The sequence below is a fragment of the Metopolophium dirhodum genome, chromosome 5, assembly GCF_019925205.1.
Source record: "Metopolophium dirhodum isolate CAU chromosome 5, ASM1992520v1, whole genome shotgun sequence".
Classification (NCBI taxonomy): domain Eukaryota; kingdom Metazoa; phylum Arthropoda; class Insecta; order Hemiptera; family Aphididae; genus Metopolophium; species Metopolophium dirhodum.
The window spans coordinates 26,323,882-26,344,298 of record NC_083564.1 but is presented as its reverse complement, the minus strand read 5'-3'; the positions used below and the strand labels follow the sequence as shown (position 1 = coordinate 26,344,298).

General features: G+C 33.8%; 1 protein-coding gene across 2 annotated transcripts in view; it reads right to left on the bottom strand.

Annotated features, from left to right (window-relative positions):
- Positions 1 to 20,417, bottom strand: part of LOC132945141 (uncharacterized) — a 37,695-nt gene that overhangs the window by 5,548 nt on the left and 11,730 nt on the right. Inside the window, exon 1 of one of the 2 annotated variants that reach the window (XM_061014798.1) lies at positions 231 to 490. The exons of the other annotated variant lie outside the window; for it this stretch is intronic. Within the exon in view, the coding sequence (XP_060870781.1) occupies positions 231 to 271 (41 nt within the window). The 5' untranslated portion in view covers positions 272 to 490. Of the gene's footprint in view, positions 1 to 230; positions 491 to 20,417 lie in introns of those variants that run through there. 2 annotated transcript variants of the gene reach the window in all.

Here is a 20,417-nt window from a genome sequence, read left to right as displayed (position 1 = left end):
ACGCAACGGTAAGATATTGCTTATGGTAGGTACTTCTTTAAATATTATTATTTTTTTTAAAACAGTAACGGAACCATTTTGTATTCACTTATTGTATGCAGGTATATCATCGTATATATATATATATATATATATATATATCATATTCCAGGCATATGAGTTCGTGAAAACTAGACAGTAAGTTTGAGAAATTAAACGAGGTAGACATATAATTTAGCAGAAACCTTTACCTCAATGAGAGACGTTTGTAAATCACTGCAGACGAGTCCATCAGTCTATTATTGTATCGACCACGACGACGACGGGCAGCCGGGGGAACACCGATATTATAATGTTAAGTTATAACTTATAAGTACAGCTGCGGATGAACGTAAATATCATGATAATATTTTGTCACAAGTTGTGCCGAAATCGCCAAAATGTTAGAGTGTTGATAGAACCGATTCGGCGTGAAATTCGACGACGTTATTATATACACGTTCGAAATGTAGAGCACCTCCGAGTGTACCGAGAGTACAATATTTTTGTGTGCAACGATTGTATTCGCGGATCACAATAACAGAGAAAATCGGCGACACGCAGAGAATTCAGTGCGATTGTGCGTCATGTGTTTTTTTTATTGACGTACCTACATGATAAAACGTGTTGTCGCGGTGTCAAAATCCATATCAATTGGGCGGCGCGTAATAGGAAATATCGTTTGCTCGAGCTCGTGACGAACGCGCGATTTCAATGACTGTAACGCAAGCTGATATCATAACGGTGACCCGTGCAGGAAGCATATTGTCCGATCGCAGCTTATGATAATATTATAAAGTATTTGTTTTGACGACAATATGACATACATAAAAAAAAAAATAAACAAATTTACAATATTTACAGGGAGACGGTCGTACTTACTGCAATACAATAGGTACTGCATATTATGGTGAATATTATAAAGAAAAAACTCGAAATTCGAATGCACCAACACCAGGGGCGACTAGACTGAGACTCTCGTCGACGACTCGTGCAAATCGTACATATCTTATCAGCTTTCAACAATTTTTTTCTGCATTCAAAAAAGCTCGTAAGAAACTCGTATAAGAACACCAAATATATTGATACAGACGTTACAAAACACATCTTACATCTTCAGAAGACTTTCAACAATAGAAATATTCAATCAGGTACCTATACATAGGTGTACAACACTACAATGTATATTGGTATATTCCCGACCAAGGGTATGCCTATACTCACATTCACCGAGTTACACCGAGCAGCTACATTTTTTCAAAGTATAATTCTGCGAGTTTGATAAATTTATAAAGTGTGAACAAATGCACTGTATACCTATTTCTCACGTATTGTTTTAGAGGATCGTTCTATCGTTAAGATTTATGAGTTTTTTGTTTTTGGAAGCTCCATTTACTGATTCAATGACCGCTGTAAATGCCATATTGTCATCGTTTCAATACATTATATTATTGTTGGCGCCTTGTCAAGTGCACTAATAACTATTAATATAGTAACTGTTAACTGTTTATATTTTATATCATGGGGGGGGGGGGGGGGGCTGGATCTGTAAATTGAAAAAAGGACGGCATATATAATATATATAATATAAAATAAATATTCGTTATTTTTAAAAAGCGATTAACCATAGCTAAACATAAAATACAGTAATAGCATTAAGAAAATCCAATTACCTAGTAAAATACAGTTTTTTCTTAATCTGCATAAGAAATAATACATTTGTATATTGGTTTAGGATTTCCAAATGGGGGGGGGGGGGGGGGTGGAATTTTATTTAACAGTTATGATGATAAAAAATCGTATTTTATATCATAACTGTATATTATAACTATTAACATGTGAATAAAACATTTATAATAACCACTTGGCGCGATCCGGCAGCCAATTCTGGATGACGCAGGTCCACTTTTCTAAACCATTGGCACTAAAACTATTCACAAAAGTTTTGATGCACACGTCACTTTTGTGCAAAGTACAGACTTATAGTGTAGGTATACATTTATTATATAATAACACATCAATTAATGTCAAACGTCCACCGGATCACTATATAACAGTTGTAGGTATAGTAAAGTACATATACGGTATACCTAATTACCTAAATCGGTTGAATACTTGAATTCGTTTCAACGATGAAATGGCATGACAAGCGGACGTGTATCAACATCTCGACCTTTTAATGGTGCATTATATTATGTGAACCGATTTCTGCGGTGGGACCTAACGTGGAATACAATAATGGTTCAATATACCTACGTAAATTCAGTAAGTACACGTCGAGAGCGTGTTATAACATGGTAAATATTCTGACATGACACAAAACCGATTTGAATGTATTCCAATTTCCAGCGACAGAATAATGATCGTGATAACATGCTATTATCCAGATAGTATTCTGCTAGTGTAGTAGTAAACTTATATCGCGTCCATTTATCGTTATTGACACATCGTGATTTATTTGAATTACATAAGTGTGTACGCGACGTTAATTCGCGCAGATAATTATTTCAGACCGCAAAATATACAATGAGGATAATCAATAATATTACAAATAATAAAAAAATTGACGTGTGTACCTACTAGGTACCTACTAGGTAGCATAATATTATATTATTGTAACACGCGAATCATCGGTTCGGTGCGGTCTGAATTTATTGGATTCGATGCGTTTATTAATTTGGCGCCCAGGACGTGGTCGCGCAGCCGCGAGATATAACCTCGGACGTCTACGATATCGTATTCAGCGGCATTATATCATTATTAATAAAAAAAAAAAATAATAAACAACAATCGAGACGATGACAATCATTACGAACTTGACCGCCAATTAACGGGTTTCGCGTTTATTTACGAAGAGCTACGCCGCGCGGTAGCTGGTACCTATATACGTTGTCGCGTGCGGCCGACCAAAAACTAGGCCGATTCCTGTTAATTGTTAATATTGTTATATCGTTGTATGACCGCCGACTATAATAATTATTATCATTATGATATAATTTCGAAAACTGTTCCGACAGGTTTTGGTTCGATAATTATTCGTATACACGCGCTGCAGCCACCGCTGGCGCGTTTCCCGTTTTTGTTATTATTATTAACGACGTTCTAAAAAAAATAATAATAATAAAAATATTCGTTGAATTTTCTTTTCCTGACGACGGACGCGCGTTGAGACAATAAAACTGCAACGTATAATAATACTATTATACTGTAAATATAAAGCGAATGAAAAACGTTCACAGCGATAAATATAATGTTCTTAGAATCTACAACCAATATAATTTTTTACTATGCGTGTGTGTGTATATCTTAGGTATATTATTATTGTTGATATTGTACCCATAATATACGTTGCACTCGATTCCGTTTCGCGGAACGATCGATTTGGACAAGATGCATTTTCAATTCGGTACGCAAAAATTCGTCGTCCTGCGTGGACCAACGACGCCTCCCAATAGACGTAATGTAATATGTATATAATAACAATGTGCGGTGTTGTACCTATTTATGTAGCTGCTATAATGCGATATTAACAATATATGCAATAATTGACCGTGCAGCGAAAACAAAATTGGCGAGATGCGGAAAGCACGCGAAAAAAAATTCGTATACGTGACCAATGGGAGAGACGATAATGTCGTCGGTGCCTATTACTATATTGAGGACCTACGCCTATACAACGCGTCGTTTATTGGATACTCTACGTCTCTGCCTGCATAGTATGTCGCATGTGTGTCACTCGGACAAGACGGCGGAGGAAATAAAATATAAAAGGAACGAGAGAAAAATCTCCCATTGTCAGCTGCACGGTCATAATATTAATATAATAACATAACATATTTTATTGTGCTGAAAATTGAGCGGTAGTAGTACATGCGCCGGTCGTCTGTCCGTTGGCGACGGATTTTTCTTTTTTTTTTTTATTACGTTTCATTCGTTTCTCCGGTCTTTTATCGTATGTCGAAACTGTATTAATAATATAATATAGAATATAATAGGTACTTATTGCCACTGGGTAAAATCGTTTTAACGACGTATCATTATTGTATTATACTGTCGCGTTCCAAGAGATATGAAACCCGATAACGTATGTCAGAACATTATTATGAACGCGCAACGGCTGATAATCCTTAAACAGTGGCGTCAGAAATATTATTAAACATTTAAAACTCGATGATAGTCGAATCACAGATTATATTAGAGTTTAATATAATCTGTGATCGAATAGTGTTGATTTTAATTACCAACATTTTGCTCGTATCATAATTTATTTGTGATTTATATAGATATGGTAAGGAAATTTTCGATTACGTTTGTAAAGAAAAATAACGTGTAGTCCGCATAGGTGTATCTAATATACAGCTGTCATAAATCATAATATGACATATTATATTATAAACAGATAATGTATAATATACTGTATTATATATGTATATGGCGTATAAGCACAAAATGCATATAATAACATATTGTATTAATATATTATAAATTTTTTCTGAACAAAAATGTGGCGAATAACATAGAAGTAAAGTTTGTTAATTTTATACGAGATTCGTTTATTAGTATTTATAATAAGCCATAAAAGTACAGTTGATAAATAGTATATTTTGTTATAGTTGCCCGCTACAGGAATATTCTTTAAATTAGTATTTTAATAACATTAGAAAGTTACATACTAAACTACAAAAGTGAGATTATAAAATTAATCATTTTCGTATTAATTTTATGAAAAGTCAATAAACTGTAATAATTACTGTTTTTTTTTTTTTTTATCATTATATTATTATGTATTCCAATTTCAAGTGAACAAAGATTAAATTGTTTCTTGGTTAATCAATTATTATTTTTGATATAGATACAAATATTTTTTAAGTTGCAATAGAATCATAATGATTTAAAACAACTTTGTTCGTAGTCAATACTTGGTATTATATTGTTAGTTAAGTGTTTTAAAACGTATGTATTATAAATTATGACAAAATTATTAAAATGTTCTTAACAATAAAGTATTTGCTGAAGTCAACGTTAGAACAACAATTTCATATAAATAACTTCCAGTTAGTGTTTTTTTTTTTAGTTATTTTCGCCTGGTTTCTATAAATGTGTTACCGGACTCTTAGTTTTATACATTCAAAGAAGTTCTCAAGTGATCAACAACTGGACATTTTTAGTATTGGCCGAAATACTAAATTTCTCTTGTCACATTTTATATGACGTATGGTGTCTTGTTTCATCGCTAATATTGCATATTTCTTGTCATCTCATATCTGCAGAGTATATCATAGTATATCCGCTTGAATTTTAATGTCCAGTGGGTAAATCGTATGATATATTTTTACGACATAATTATGCGTTGTTGTAACGTCCGCCGGACTGCGCATGGCTCCGATAGCGGTTATACTTTTAGAAATTACTTTTGTATCTTTTCGGAAAATGATTTCTAATTGACAAGATCAACACATCGATTCGTCGTGAGTCACAAGTTAGCCCCTAGGTAAGATAATTCTCAGTGTATAATAATGTTTATCGGCGACCTGCTGCAGGTCCGTGGACACCTGCAGGTACAGCAGAATGTATCAGGAAAAAATAGAGAGCTATGAGGACGCGATCGTCGTCCACTGAACCCAAAGTTATTTTGTATTAGATATTTTAGCTCTCAGCAATCCGTAAAACACGCATGCCAACTAAGTATGGTTAGGTAGGTAGGTAGGTAGGTGGTAAGGCTTTAAAATTGTATCGGCCGACAACCGGCGGGCAGACGACTGGTTCGAAACGTATCCCACGTAATACGTTCAAAATAAAAAAAACAGTCGAAACAGGTTTTTGCGGAGTTCATGGTCCAAGGCCGGGATGTGTTTTTTCTTTTGAAAACGGATTTTCGGCTCTTGTTGTGTCCGCTGTATCGCGGGGGAAGGGAAGTATAAATCAATTGCAACTAAAAGCCCAAGACCGGATGGTGTACACTGTACATTATACATATTATTATACGTAAATACCAGGTACCTTGAAAAGGCGTTTAAATAACGACATATACACAGTATAAAACGGTAGATTAAAAATTGGTGTGCAAAATTGATTTAGTTTTTTTTATTGTTTTACTGTAGGTACACAATATAGGTATATACTATATTGTGCATACAGAAATTGAAGAGTTTTTTTCTCACACGCACCCGCCAACTGCAGTAGTTAAATATTATGTTCTTCAAGGTAGTATTCGAACCAAAACGACTCCTCCAGTACGTATTGAGAAATATGTTCCACCGAATTTTTTTATTTGCATCATTAATAATGATGGTATTCAATTATAATTTTATGAATCTATAAGACATTAAACAGCCCAAGGGCAGAGGAAGACAGTCGCGGTATAATATTGTTTCGCCGCATATAGATAAAATAGCAATAACGTCGTAAATGTTGCGCCTAAAACCATAATCCGTGAGAAAACAATTGTTCTCCCGCAGATAATAATAGACATTTCGGTTTTGTGTGTACGAGTACTACACGTCACCGACACTTTTTTTTATGCATAGAATCATTATAAATAATTGTTGTGGGTACGAAAAAATCTTTTACGTACTATGCACCTAAGTAAAATACACTGCATAAGTATAGGCGCGTAAGATAATATTATGATCAGATTTTTTTTCGGAACAAAGTGTATATTATATACTTACGACATCGTCGATATTAATATTAAATTAAGCCGAAGTTTATTTTGTTTCGGTGTAAATAGAAAAACCACATTTACAAACGATGTTTGTTATAAAATTGACTTGGATTACTATATAGACATTTACGACTGGACGATTTCTTTTAGATTTTTTTCTCTTTATTTATGCCCGACGGACGGACCACCGGGTTGTGAATAATTAGAAATCGTCTACGATTGACTGGTGAATAAATGATAAGAGTGGAAACCAGGGGTGACGATAAAAAACCATCGTCACGTCTGTGTAGAAATACGAATATATAATATAATAATATGTAGAAGATTCCGCGACGATGACTTGTGCGAAAAGGTGCGGTGGCCGGAAATCGCAATACGCGGTCGGTGCGACTACGCAATAAATAATAATACATTAATTATCAATAGGTAACTAGGTAAGTACCTAGGTAACTATATTATACTGCGTCGGACACGTCATTATTGCGTACATTCTATATATAGACGAATCAGTCAACGAAAACTCGCGCGGCGCTGGTCCGTCAGCGAACCACCCCCAAATTGTCGAGTTCAAAATCGTCCACTTGGTGCAACTTTATTGCACTTTAGAAAACGAGTACCCGATTTTAAAGTAAAGACTATAACAATATTTAACACGAAATTCGAAACTTGTAACTTTAGTCTTACCCCACCCCTTTAAAATTGATCTTTCCATTCATCGTACTCGCTGCATGGTAGACATATAATATCGCGGTCGACCTGCAAGGTCCCTATCTCAGTATTGGCCAGTCGGTGGCATAATTTTAATATTACGATTAACGATTTACTTATTTTACGATACGCGCGCAGCGGAGGATTAACAATAGAGCAGCAATAAGAGTACAGCGATACCACCAGATTTTGATACAGACATGATAATATCATACGTATAATATTTTATACACGGACACAATTATTATCGTCGAACAATTATTGTTCGACGATGCGGCGGTACGTAACTAAAAGCTATAACACATAATAATAATGTGATAGAAAAGAAAGAAATTGATGAGTTCGGTGAACCCCGTCGTCAGACGGTTGTTTTAATCAAGAATGCGCCCCTCCAGGACACGCGGGTATCTACTTACATATTATGTATAGTTATGGATTTATATGTGTATATATAATAAGGTTTGAGGTCATCACCTTTACCATTATTATTATTTTTCTGGTTTATTTTTCGAATTGTGTGCGCATATAATAATATCAACGTATTAGGTACCCGACAAGTACACATTGTCTCCTTTGAAGCCACCCGAAATTTTCAAACCGGTCGCAGGCGCGCGTGGTGTACATAATATATAGTATTTATGAAAAGGGCAGGGCCCCTCTAATTCCGTGGAATTTCGACACGGTTGCTGTACGGCAGACGGCGGAAACGTGTATAATATTGTGTGTCTGTAGCATAAAGTGGTGGCACTGCGGCATAGTATTAATACACTACTGCGTAGTAATTTTTTTTTAATAATATATCGACGTATTATTATATTAGGTACTGTTTACTACCCACCCGACACCTACTCGGTGACGCAAGATCCCCGCGGGACGTACACGAGAGTCGAAAGATATATTTTGTGCCTTCCGAAATAATATATATATATATATATATATATCGGGATTGACGTTCATATTTAAACGTTAGTGCATTTTGAGGTTCAATTCTAAGTTTTGAATAGCAATATAATATAATATATGATATCTTGACATAACATAGTTATTTATCGAATTTTGTTTTTATTACGTTTATAGAGACAAAACGTACCACTGATTTTGGGTCATATGCTTTCTCGGCATTATTATTATTTTTTTTTTTTGTAGATACCTCTGCAGTACGCATTTTGGTGTTGTATTTATATACGTACGGCTGAGTATAAAGAGGTTTTATTTATATAATGTACTTATTTATAAGAACTTTTTGTAAAGTAACAGCTATTGTACATGGAATTAAAATATGGATCTAGTCCGTTCTCGTTAAACACAAATAGGCAAATATATTTTGATACGACCTGTTGGTCACTGACTGTCGATTAGATAGATGATTCACCCCAAACTCTGCGCAGCGTACATAGACATTTATAACGATTCGCAACGCTCTTTATGATCAATAGTAGATATATATTATGTAGACTCGCTAAAACACAACGCGTCACGATGACACCATCATTACCGAATACGCAATTGAGTATCTATATAACGATATTTGTTTTATGAAAATCGATTTTTCATCTGGTTTGCCCAGTTATATATTTATAATATTATAATAGAGGAAACGTCTAAAATGAAATGGTTCATTATATTTGCTTATTGTCGAGTTTTACCTTGAACGATTCCGAAAGACGATTGAAACGTCCATCACTTTGACAACCTTAACTAGATAATATTTATTATTTATTAAATGATCGAGTCAATTTCGAGTAAAACCGAAACTATTTCTGGTTTAATTAGTAAATTAGTTATTAGTGCAATATTACTTATTATTTAATTGTATTTTATAGTAATACAAATTACTTATCAACAGCAACGGTCAAGGACAATCATAGATTATTAGGGTGTTAATGATCTGATGCTGTTCAAAAGCACCATTTTATTTTTTAACATTTCAATAGTTAAATATTTAATTTTTGGAAATATTAAATTAGAATTTACGTAAAACCTTTGAATGACTTTTATTTAACTCTTATCTTTTTTTTCTACGTGCACGTATTAAATATAATTAACACATATTCTTAAATGTTTTATTATGTGTACATATAAGTACAGTGTACACAAGTACACAACTCTTTCTATTCATAAATAACAATTATTCATAATATCAATGCACTAGAAAGTGCGTACTCATAGTCATATTGCTACAACGCTTAAGCAATACGTACTTTATTCTTTATTTTAAAAGAGTTCCAATGTAAAATGGTATTATTGTTTGTAGGTAGTTAGGTAATAATAAGGATTAAGGATAACATTTTTTTTATAAGTGGTAATCAATATAATATAATATATTAGAATATATAAATCTTTGTGAATAGAAACAGTACTACCTACCTACCTATAATCTATATAGTAACTTAACTCATAATTACTTTATTGAATAATAATATAATTAAACGATTGAGTTTATAAAACTGTTAGAAAGTAAAAGTAATAACAACATCAATAATTTATTTGTGGCTATGATATTATACGCGTTAAATGTTTATGTTGTCACAAAAGTTATTACCTACGTATTTGAGAACATTTTGAAAAGTATAATAAAAATTGCAATTTTTAATTACTAAGATTATGTAGATAATTATTTTATTATATACACCCAAACATTTAGTAGGTACCTAATGTTATAACAAGGTTTATACTGTATATTAATTGTCATAGCTAAGCTTGTAATTTATTTAATAGATGTTAATGTAATATCATGATAATTGTTGGGCCATCAATACATTTACTAAAACAATAATTAAAACTATAAAAAGTATTTTTAGCTTTATAATTCATCATTATAGTAATTTAAGTTTGTTGATTGTTAGTCATTGAAGTTTGTTGTTTATTCTTCAACGTTATAATGATTGTAATTACGGTACCAATAATTTATAATATTATGATTATTGGTATTTATGTCACTATTATATCAAACACTCTAAAAGTCGTACAATATTATAGATTCCGATTGCGTTATTCTGCTGCATATTTACATTTAAATTTTTATTTTCTTACACGAATAATATTATATCATTATATATCTCGTAAATTCTTCGCTGGGTGCATATTTTGCTTTCATTATAGATACTCCCAAAAAATACATAATACCTAATATTATACTACTGTCACTGTTGAACGGCTGTCTTTGAGTCGCATCATTGTCAAACAAATCGGCAGGCAATCGTTCAAATTTTTCCGTTGACATTTTCCGCCGTATTTTTTGCATGGTAAATATAGTAATAACAATATTATATATAATTACAAATCTTAAAAAATGGGAAAATGACACGTGACAGTCCTACGTATGCGGTGACAGATTTATTATAATATAACATTATAGGTAGGTACTATATTATATGTGTGCAAAGCGAATACGTGGCGAACAACTGTTAGAAAATAGTCTCTGCGACCCGTTAGGCGCGTACCCGCCGCGGAAAACTGATTTTTTTCGTCTTCGGTCATGTCCAACATCGCGTGCACAATATTGTGCACCGGTAAAACCACATCTCACGGAGACCGACTGAACGCTTTTTACTGTATTTTTTATGATAAAAATTCATATACAGGATGATACGATATCATTATGATGCCAGTTTCAGTTGTATATTATAACAATAAGGTATTTATCGGCCGGGCGATGCGCATTGTTGTACGCGGTCCTCGGCGCGGGTCCGGTGGCCGGACGGACGAAAACGTTTTATTATAATATTATTATTGCGTCTATACGGGGCAAGCATAAATTTCATAATATTATTGTTATTAGGTATTTTGTAATCGGGCGAATCACGTTATAATTAACGGGAAACGGTTTTTTTTTTATTATTATTATTTGTTGAGTGGTGAACAAGGTGGAGGACGTCTTTCCCGCGGTATTTGATAATAAGTATATTTTTTGTCGCACGCAAGTACCGACGACACCGCCTCATCCGTGTGCTGCAGACGCTGCTCGGACTTTGGGGGTCCAATTGACGACGACGTGCAACGTTTACATTATTATTATTATTATTATTATCAATTATTAGTATTGTATGCGAGCTGTCGAGATCTTGGCGCCGACAACTCGTACAGTACAACGGCTGGACTTATGACAATATATAGAATAATAAATACATTTAAAGTCTGGATATGTCTTTACGGGTGTTTGGACGTCCCCCCCCCGCGGATTTTAGCGGTACTGAACGTTTCCCACCTGAATATATATATTTTTTCCACATAATAATAGGTTGGAAAATAGGTTCTTTTGTTCTATACCTACCTGAAATATACGATCATCATATCGGCATCTATCGACCATCATAATTCACGTTATGGATTTATTAGTTATTATCCGATTAAATGAGTTATGATTGATAAACAAAGGTTATCGTTATGTGAAAGTATTATTGAATTATATTTATATATATTAATTTAACAATTAAAAAAATCTCGTAAACAGCACATTTATTTATTTGCATTTGTAATTTGTATATTAATGTTTAATATTTTTTTTTTAACAATTATATTGGTGAATTTTATATTGGCAATAGTGTTTAGTGTTATTATGGCGTATTATTGAATTATATTTATTTATTAATTAGGGTATTCATTTAATCATTCGTACATTTTGTATATTATTGTTTAATAAACAATAATAAACAATAATAATAATTTAATAATTAAACTTAAATTTTTTTATCAGGGGGGAAAACCACGGGGGGAAACGTCCTAGAATCGTCTTTACGCACGCATTATCAAACAGTCAACAGCGTACAATCAAGATGACGCATAAGGGTGGATGTCGATTGATGATTCGATTTAAACACGAGGCGTTGTCGGAGCCGACTTACGGTACGGTGCAAACAAATATGATAAAATTTAAAAAAAGCTCGACAACAAACGCCCGTGACCCATTGAAAGCGATCGACACAACAATCGTACGAATACTGAATACTTACCAAGACATATTATACTATAATCGACGTCCGTTTTGACTTGCGTGCGGCCACTGCCACTACGTAACTAAAAGTTAAATCACATAATGTGGCGGAAAATAAATGATTAATGGGTTCGGGCAGCAACATCGGTAACCGGCATCGGGTTGGCAGAGTAGCCGAGAATATAGGTAACAATTATTATTATTATTATTATTATTAAGACGCCTCACAATGATATTATATTATGGGCAGTTTTGTCGACTTTCACGTGACCGCAAAAAAAAAATAAAAAATAAAAAACAGAAAACAAAAAAGGATTCCGACCCGACGATGAGCGGCAGCACGCCGGTGTGGTATAAGTATATATATATTAATAATATTATTGCAGACGAGAAACCGGCACGTATTTTATTTCGCACGGATACGATTTCGATGAAACTGCAGTGATTCATCTCGTCGTATGACACCGTGTATTGTATTGACACAACGACGACGAGTATACCTATATAATATATTATTGTAACGATAAAAAATATAATATATATATATATATAAATAAGGATAACGAGTGTGTCGATTCGTTTTCTATTTCCCGATGTCCGATATAATATTATTATACTCCTCGCACATCACATTCAGTTGTTGATAAACCGTCAATTATTTGCTTTCCCGTCGTACCCATTCTCGTATAAACACGCGTATCATTATATATTAGCCAATACTTACGACTTACAAGACCGCACGCACTTTTCAAGTAAATGCGAATACGATACGATATGTGGAAAATCGTACGAATATAAATATTTAAATTTAATAAAATATCTGTCCAGTACAGTAATTATTGGTTACGGCTGTCAGTTTGTACTGTGCATCTGTGCATTGATTAGCAATCGTCATATTTATTAATATATTGACATTATACTTATATAGTATCATGGTGAATACATATTTACAATCTGTTTATCTATGTAGTAAAAAGTCATGGTGAGTAAGATTATGTTACAGAATAAATATACAATATGCTATGCTGAGTGCTTAACGCTTGTATATGGAGTGTAGTAACCAATGACACCACACCATAATCAGGGCTCATCATTTAGGTAGGTACTTATTATTTTTATTTTTTTTTTAACTAAGTTTATAGATATATTTTCTTACTTACTATGTATAATATTATTATTTTTCTATTATTTATTAGGTATTACTGTCAACATGTATAATGAATCCTTGACACGCATTTTTTATTTGAACAACTTACTCATGAGGTCGTACTGAATTTCAATTTTTATAAAAAGTTGCGTAAAAATGTATTGGTGAGCCGAATTATAATCATATACCTATGAAATATTATTTGATTCTATTATTACATCCTAATTGAGTATAGTTTTTTTTCGAACCTCGAATTTTAATTATAAACGTTCCCACGAAGGTTTTTTTAAATAGGTATTATTAAGTACGCCATTTATAATTATTGAAGAGTTATTATGTCGCTGTTTTTGCTATAGATTACCGCGATAATGCTAATTGCACACTTTCAGTTTACGATCGTCGATCATAAAACATTAAAACGTATATATAATATATATAATATATTATAATATTGAATATTTATAGCTTTTATTTTTATTTACATAATATAATCGAATTGCAATATTTAAAATAATCATTACGATTTACGGTTTTAATGTCATGATCATAATATATTTAAATAAGATAAAATATTCATTTGGCCATGTAAAAAATATTTAAATTTGTTGGTTGTCTTTGATCTTACAATATTACCATCTATATTATGTTTGGTATTATGTCTGTACCTGTACGCACGTATTGCATAAACTTCCATTTTTGTCAAATCATCTTCACCACTTATTATCGCATAATTGCGTACGACTGTACGAGTTGTATACGAATTTATTGTTTATACACTTTACTACAACTGTAATATATAACCATTAAAATCATAATGAGAAACATTGTGTAAAGACTTTTTGTAATGTATATGTACACGTAAATTGTCGTTGTACAATAATTAGTCAAAGGTGAAAACAAGATAATCGTTCGATTACCAACGATAATTGTAAAAATATATCGTCTTGATTTAGTGAGTGCGAGATCGAATATTATATGGGTCCCCGTGGATATAATGAATAATAATTTATATTCGTAATTATAACTAATAAGCCAATAAATTAGAATACGCAGCAGTGTGCAAATGTGTGCAATCCACAGCGCTGCAGGGCGGTCGGCGGGACATTGAGTTTTAACTTTAGGTATAGCTTTGATTCGCAGTTTTCTTTTGCCGAATAAAAACGTTATATATTATAATGTTGTAATGTAACAAAAATACAATGGCGGAAAAATGAGCCGAGTGAAAACGCCGTTGAGTATACTGCACCCAACGCTTAGAATAAGTTTCCCCGTTTCCGGGAGTAAAACAACTATGCTCGAAATATTCACACGGAGGTATTATAATATATGTACAAAAATATTATACTTTGCAGTTGCACACCAGAAAAACATCGCCGCAACAGGAAATCTCACGCGGTTTCCTGTAAAAATTAATACGCGGAAATCACACACACACACACGGCAGTAAAAACAACGTGAAAATGTATTATAATAATAATATAATATATATTTTAATGCTCGTCCATTGTTGCGCAGCTCACATCGTACCTAAACTCTACAGTTGTTACACGGGTAGGTTACATTTCGTACGAAAAGTACACAATATTATGTGTGCGCATTTTATCGTTTCTCTCTCCGGATTAATCCTCTATACGATGCCACTGTGGCCCGAAGCTTCGGCTATTGTACGAGCATATTATTATATACCTTCATTTATTGTTTTATCATAATAAAAATAATATTATATTCGCAAACGATATTTTTTTTTTTTACCCGGCTTCCTCGGGAACGACATCGCCGGGGGGAAGACGCTATTTCCCCGGGGCTGCATGGAATTATTATTAAGTCGCGTTTGAACGTCGTCTGCTCCGCATAATAACAACAATAACGATGATAGGTATACGGGCATAATATGGCATAATGTCGTGTATATTGCGTGTCTCGAAGAGGGTATATATAGGAAACCCGGGCGGGCGCCTACACGCGCAGCTCAAATCTTCATCCATTATAATAATTGATAATAATACACACCAATTACTAAAATATGTATATAATATCATATTATTATTATATTATATACGGCAGCAGTAGCCCACACACGAGCGTCGTGTAGGCTTAACCAACCATATAAGCGAGAGATCTCCGGTTTTTTTTTTTTATATAGACCGCCGTCGTTTGAGCGCGAAACTATACATATGATATTATTGTCTATACTCCATAGAATTATTATTATTATTTGTTATTAGCCGGCGAGAAATCCGTATAAGATATTATTACATTTAGTGTACTCATGAATTTTAAACGGTTCAGTATACCTACTAAATCGTTTTTGAAATTATCTCAGATGAAATATATGACATGCCATAATATTATATAATAATATAAGTATATACGTATATGACTTTACATAATATATTAATATATTGTATAGATACGATACAACCGACAACTTCTTTAAAACATATTCCATATCTATCCAGGTTGTATTATATATTATATTGATTTATATTGTATACCATAATATATAATCGATAACATTTGGCAACACCATAAGTAGACCCCGTTATTCGGATCTGGACTGGTTATAATGTATAATATTCATACAATTTTTAGTGCTATGTAGGTACTCGTGTATTATACAATATATTATACACATATCGACATAATAATATATAATAAAATGTGACTGTTGGCACATCGAAACGTCTTAAAATAATTTTGAAACTCGTCGCAACGATGACTATATTATTAGCATTATATACACTAATAATAATATATAAAGTCACGTCTACAATACTAGTACCCAGTTGTAGCGTCTACGGTTACACTTCGATTGCGCTTAATCAGCTGATGGCAGATTTTATAACCGGGCAAATTCGGCAAATTAAACTTTGGTTAACTATAATCGCAGATTGTACAACTGGCCCTAAATCGTTATAAAATAAACCAAGGACCCAAAACCACTTTCAGGGGTATAGCTTCTGCACGAGACGTCTTGTATAATAGTTGGACGGCAGGCGTGGCCCACATATCTGCAGGGGTGGCCACAACGAGGCTCGCGAGCTGCATGTGGCTCTTGAGTCAGTTTCATGCGGCTCTAAGATATTTCTATAAATGAATAAACGTTTCATACAATTCAATGTTTAACATTTAACGTTGCTTCATTTGTTAAAAAAATGAAAAATGTGTCTTAATTTTATAAACACCTCTGTGGCTCGCTTCAAATTAGCTTCATAAATTCGCGGCTGCCGAAATGAATATCGGTGGCCAACCCTGACACACAGTGAATGTATAGTGTACCTATAATACATGCTTAACATGTCGGCTCGAGTCGGGAAATCGTTCCCATGCAACGGCGCGATCACAACTGCGCTCGCGGCCGTCTGTTTTCCGGTCCCGTTTCCGACGGTGGCTGTGGTGCAAACCGACGCGCACAATATTAGTGTAACTCATATACGCGGGAAAAGGATAGTACGACAACTCTTGCGCCTTGTTGTGTGCGCGTGTGAAACGGAATGCCGAAAAAAATAATCGTGCGACGAACAAAAGACGTTTTGTCGTCGTGAGAGGTACACGGCGAACACGTGTTATCTATGTGCTCGTATCTCTGCACCGCACGTTGCGCGTGTGAGTATAATAATAATAATAATAATATACGATAAAGCCTACGACGGGAACGCGTCGTATATAGTCATCAGTAATAAAAAACGCGTTTTTTTTTCGTGAAAAACATTTATTTTTTATTTTTTTACTCATCGGTTTCTATTAAAATTTGCACGGAATTTACGATCGGCAGGTATAGTTTATTACCTACCACTTACCATAGGTGTATCGTGTATACGGTATTATGGTATATCATTTATTATTATTTTACACGAGTTGTTGTAGCCCGCAGGTATGCGTACGACCACGAGGATTGAATGAAAATTAATTAAATTTAACCCGAGGTATAAGACGTATATTTTTTGTAGCCACGGCTTAGCGAATATCACGAGTGTACGTCATTATTATTATCATGTTATCACACATTCACACTGCGTTTGGCGGCGTGCATCTTTGGGTCCCTCTTTGTCCTTACACACCGTTTCCCGTTTCCGCGGCGTTTCGAATTTTCCCGGCAGATGATAATATTGTAATGTGACGTAGGTGTAGAGTTATACGCCGGCCACGCACTGTTCGACCGATGTCTGCAGCGTTCGCTTTAGCCGTTTTCGTGTAATTAAAAAAAAATAAAACTGATCGACACGCGATATAATAACAATGATGACAGAAAATCACCTATATAATGTAATAGTAGAGCACGTCCATATTATATTATTGGGTACGAAATTAATCTGTTTCTGAAATCGGTAAAATATCGCAGTGACGCAGCCACACAGCGAGATAAACGCGATAAACGTCAAACGTTTGGCTAATGATTGTACGCGGACATTTTGCACAATGTACAATATATAATAAATAATAATTAATAATCGACGGGACACGTAAACGTTATCATTATAATACAAGCGATCGCGCCAAAGTCGGTACTATCAACGACTATTATTATTATTGTATTATTATTTTATTGTATATTTCACGATTGAATGTCAGAAGGTCGACAAGACGAACAATAATTCGTCGCTACAATTTTTTTAAAATAATATTATATGAATACGAACAGTAGAACGGGGAACGGCTGATTAACAATTATTATTATGCTACCTATTTTATAATATAATAATATGTTGGAAACGAGAAAGAACAACCGTCGAGGAAAATATGAGGAAGACACAGTTGGCCTATAATATATTATAATATGCGAGTACGGGAGTGCGCATATAGGATGATAAAACATAACGTCGGGATTCTGTTTTCCTAGAAATTTAGCTTCCTAAAAATAAATATGTTCCTACTTCTGTGTCCGCAGTCGCGCGTGAGGTGCAGACGCGTAATTCTGGGACTGCGAATTCGGAAATAATAATAATAATAATATTATGCAAACCTTACTACTACCGCATAGCCTTAGCCCGTTTTCACGGCGCCTCGACAAAATAGTTCGAAGCTATACTGTTGCGAAAACGACACGCTTCCTCGTCACTTCCTCGTTCATGATATTATAATGTGTATACATATTCGGCCGTATAGGTAGTTAAAGAAATCCGATCCACATAATATGTAAGTATGTATAACACAATCAGCAATTATTGTTGCCGAGCGGAAGTCGCACCACGCGAATCATATTATGATGGTAAAAACTTGTAAACGCGCATATATTATTGCGGACGAATTAAATGCGTGTATCATACACTTTCTGAAATCTGACCGATATAATATACAAACGCGCGGTCTAGTTTGTATTGCTGTTCCCTCGTCCGATGATCACGGACAATTAAATGTTCATATTATTATGAGTATGAAACTATGATGTACAGCGATACGGGTAGAACGACTCGAGCTAGCCGCTGGACTCGTAATTATTTGTAATCGCATACCGTTTTATTTTTCATTTCAGTTTCGAATAAATTTATTTGATCTCGATGTCACTGCTGTAGACTACGTTCGCAGTGATATAATTGTGATAATAAACGATAAACGGTTAGTCAAGGCATTAACGAGTTAAAAAGTTAATTTTATTTTAACTTATCTAGTTACTTTTGGCTTTTCATATCAACTTAACTGTTAACTTACTAAATTTCTTTCTTAATTAACGAGTTCATTTTTCATTTTAAGAAGTAATTTAAGTTAATTTATTTTGTTTTTAATTTTATAATATTTCACTATTTCAGTCTATTTCGTTTTCATGTCAAAAAATATGTATCGTAAATTGTTTAAAGTTAAAAATGTACATCATTCGAATCTAACTTATATGGAAATACTGTATGAAGTATTAACACTATATATCCTATAATTAAGTTTTGGGTTGTAAAAAAATTAAGTACGCTAGCGTTGTATAAACAAATTAATTTTTTTTTAACTTTAACAAAAAGTGTGTTTTAACTTTTAACTTAACTGAGTTAACCTATAGTTAAATTAACTTTTAACTTTTAACTTTTTGTTAATGGTACATATTAACTTAACCTAACTGAGTTAAAAAAAATCATTAACTTGCCCAGCCTTGCGATTAGTACACCCGGCACAATGCACATATAAATTATAACCATAGGTGTATATACAAATATTATATTATCACAGATGACTATATTATAATATAGAGTGGTACAGAAGTCTGTGATTATTAAATAGTATAAATACGTAGTAAAGGTACCACGTCTTCTATAAAAAAAAAATAGCTATATGGACCGGGTGATGATGTATACTTTTACGGCCTTCTTCGCGATTATCGATTTTGTCCACAATACGTGTAACGTGTTGTATTGAGTGGCTAGATTTTTTTATCGATAGTCTCGTTCGATGTCGTCGAACGAATACGGGAACGTATTTAATACAACGCATTATTATCTAACACCCATTACACATGTCCTGTAGTGTAGTTACGTGCAGGAATATAGTCATTATAGTGCATTATTATTATTTCCCTGGGCACTTGGCGCTTTCAACCGACGAGAAACGATCTGTCCACCTCCGATGTGCACACAGTAATATTATGGTACACTTTCGATTAGGGCTTGTCACACAGCACAGTATAATATATTATGCGGCCCGGCGACCAAGCTGTTTGACCCCAGAGTTCTCTCGTTCCGATGACTTCGCAGCACGGCTTGCAAGAGAAGTCGTTTCGCCCAGAGTGTAAATGATAATTTTAATAATAATAACACGCATATTATACAAGTTTCGTATAGATAATTCGGCTTGATGGAACCGGGTCGTAAAAATCTGACCGGGTACCCCACAGTTATATACTTGTATCGTTCAGGATAGTTAATGATATTTTTCTTTTCGTTTTACGATTTCCTCAATACACGCACGTTTCGTGATGGCGTTTATAAACGACTGCTGAACGACCACCATCTGTATGTTATTACGTA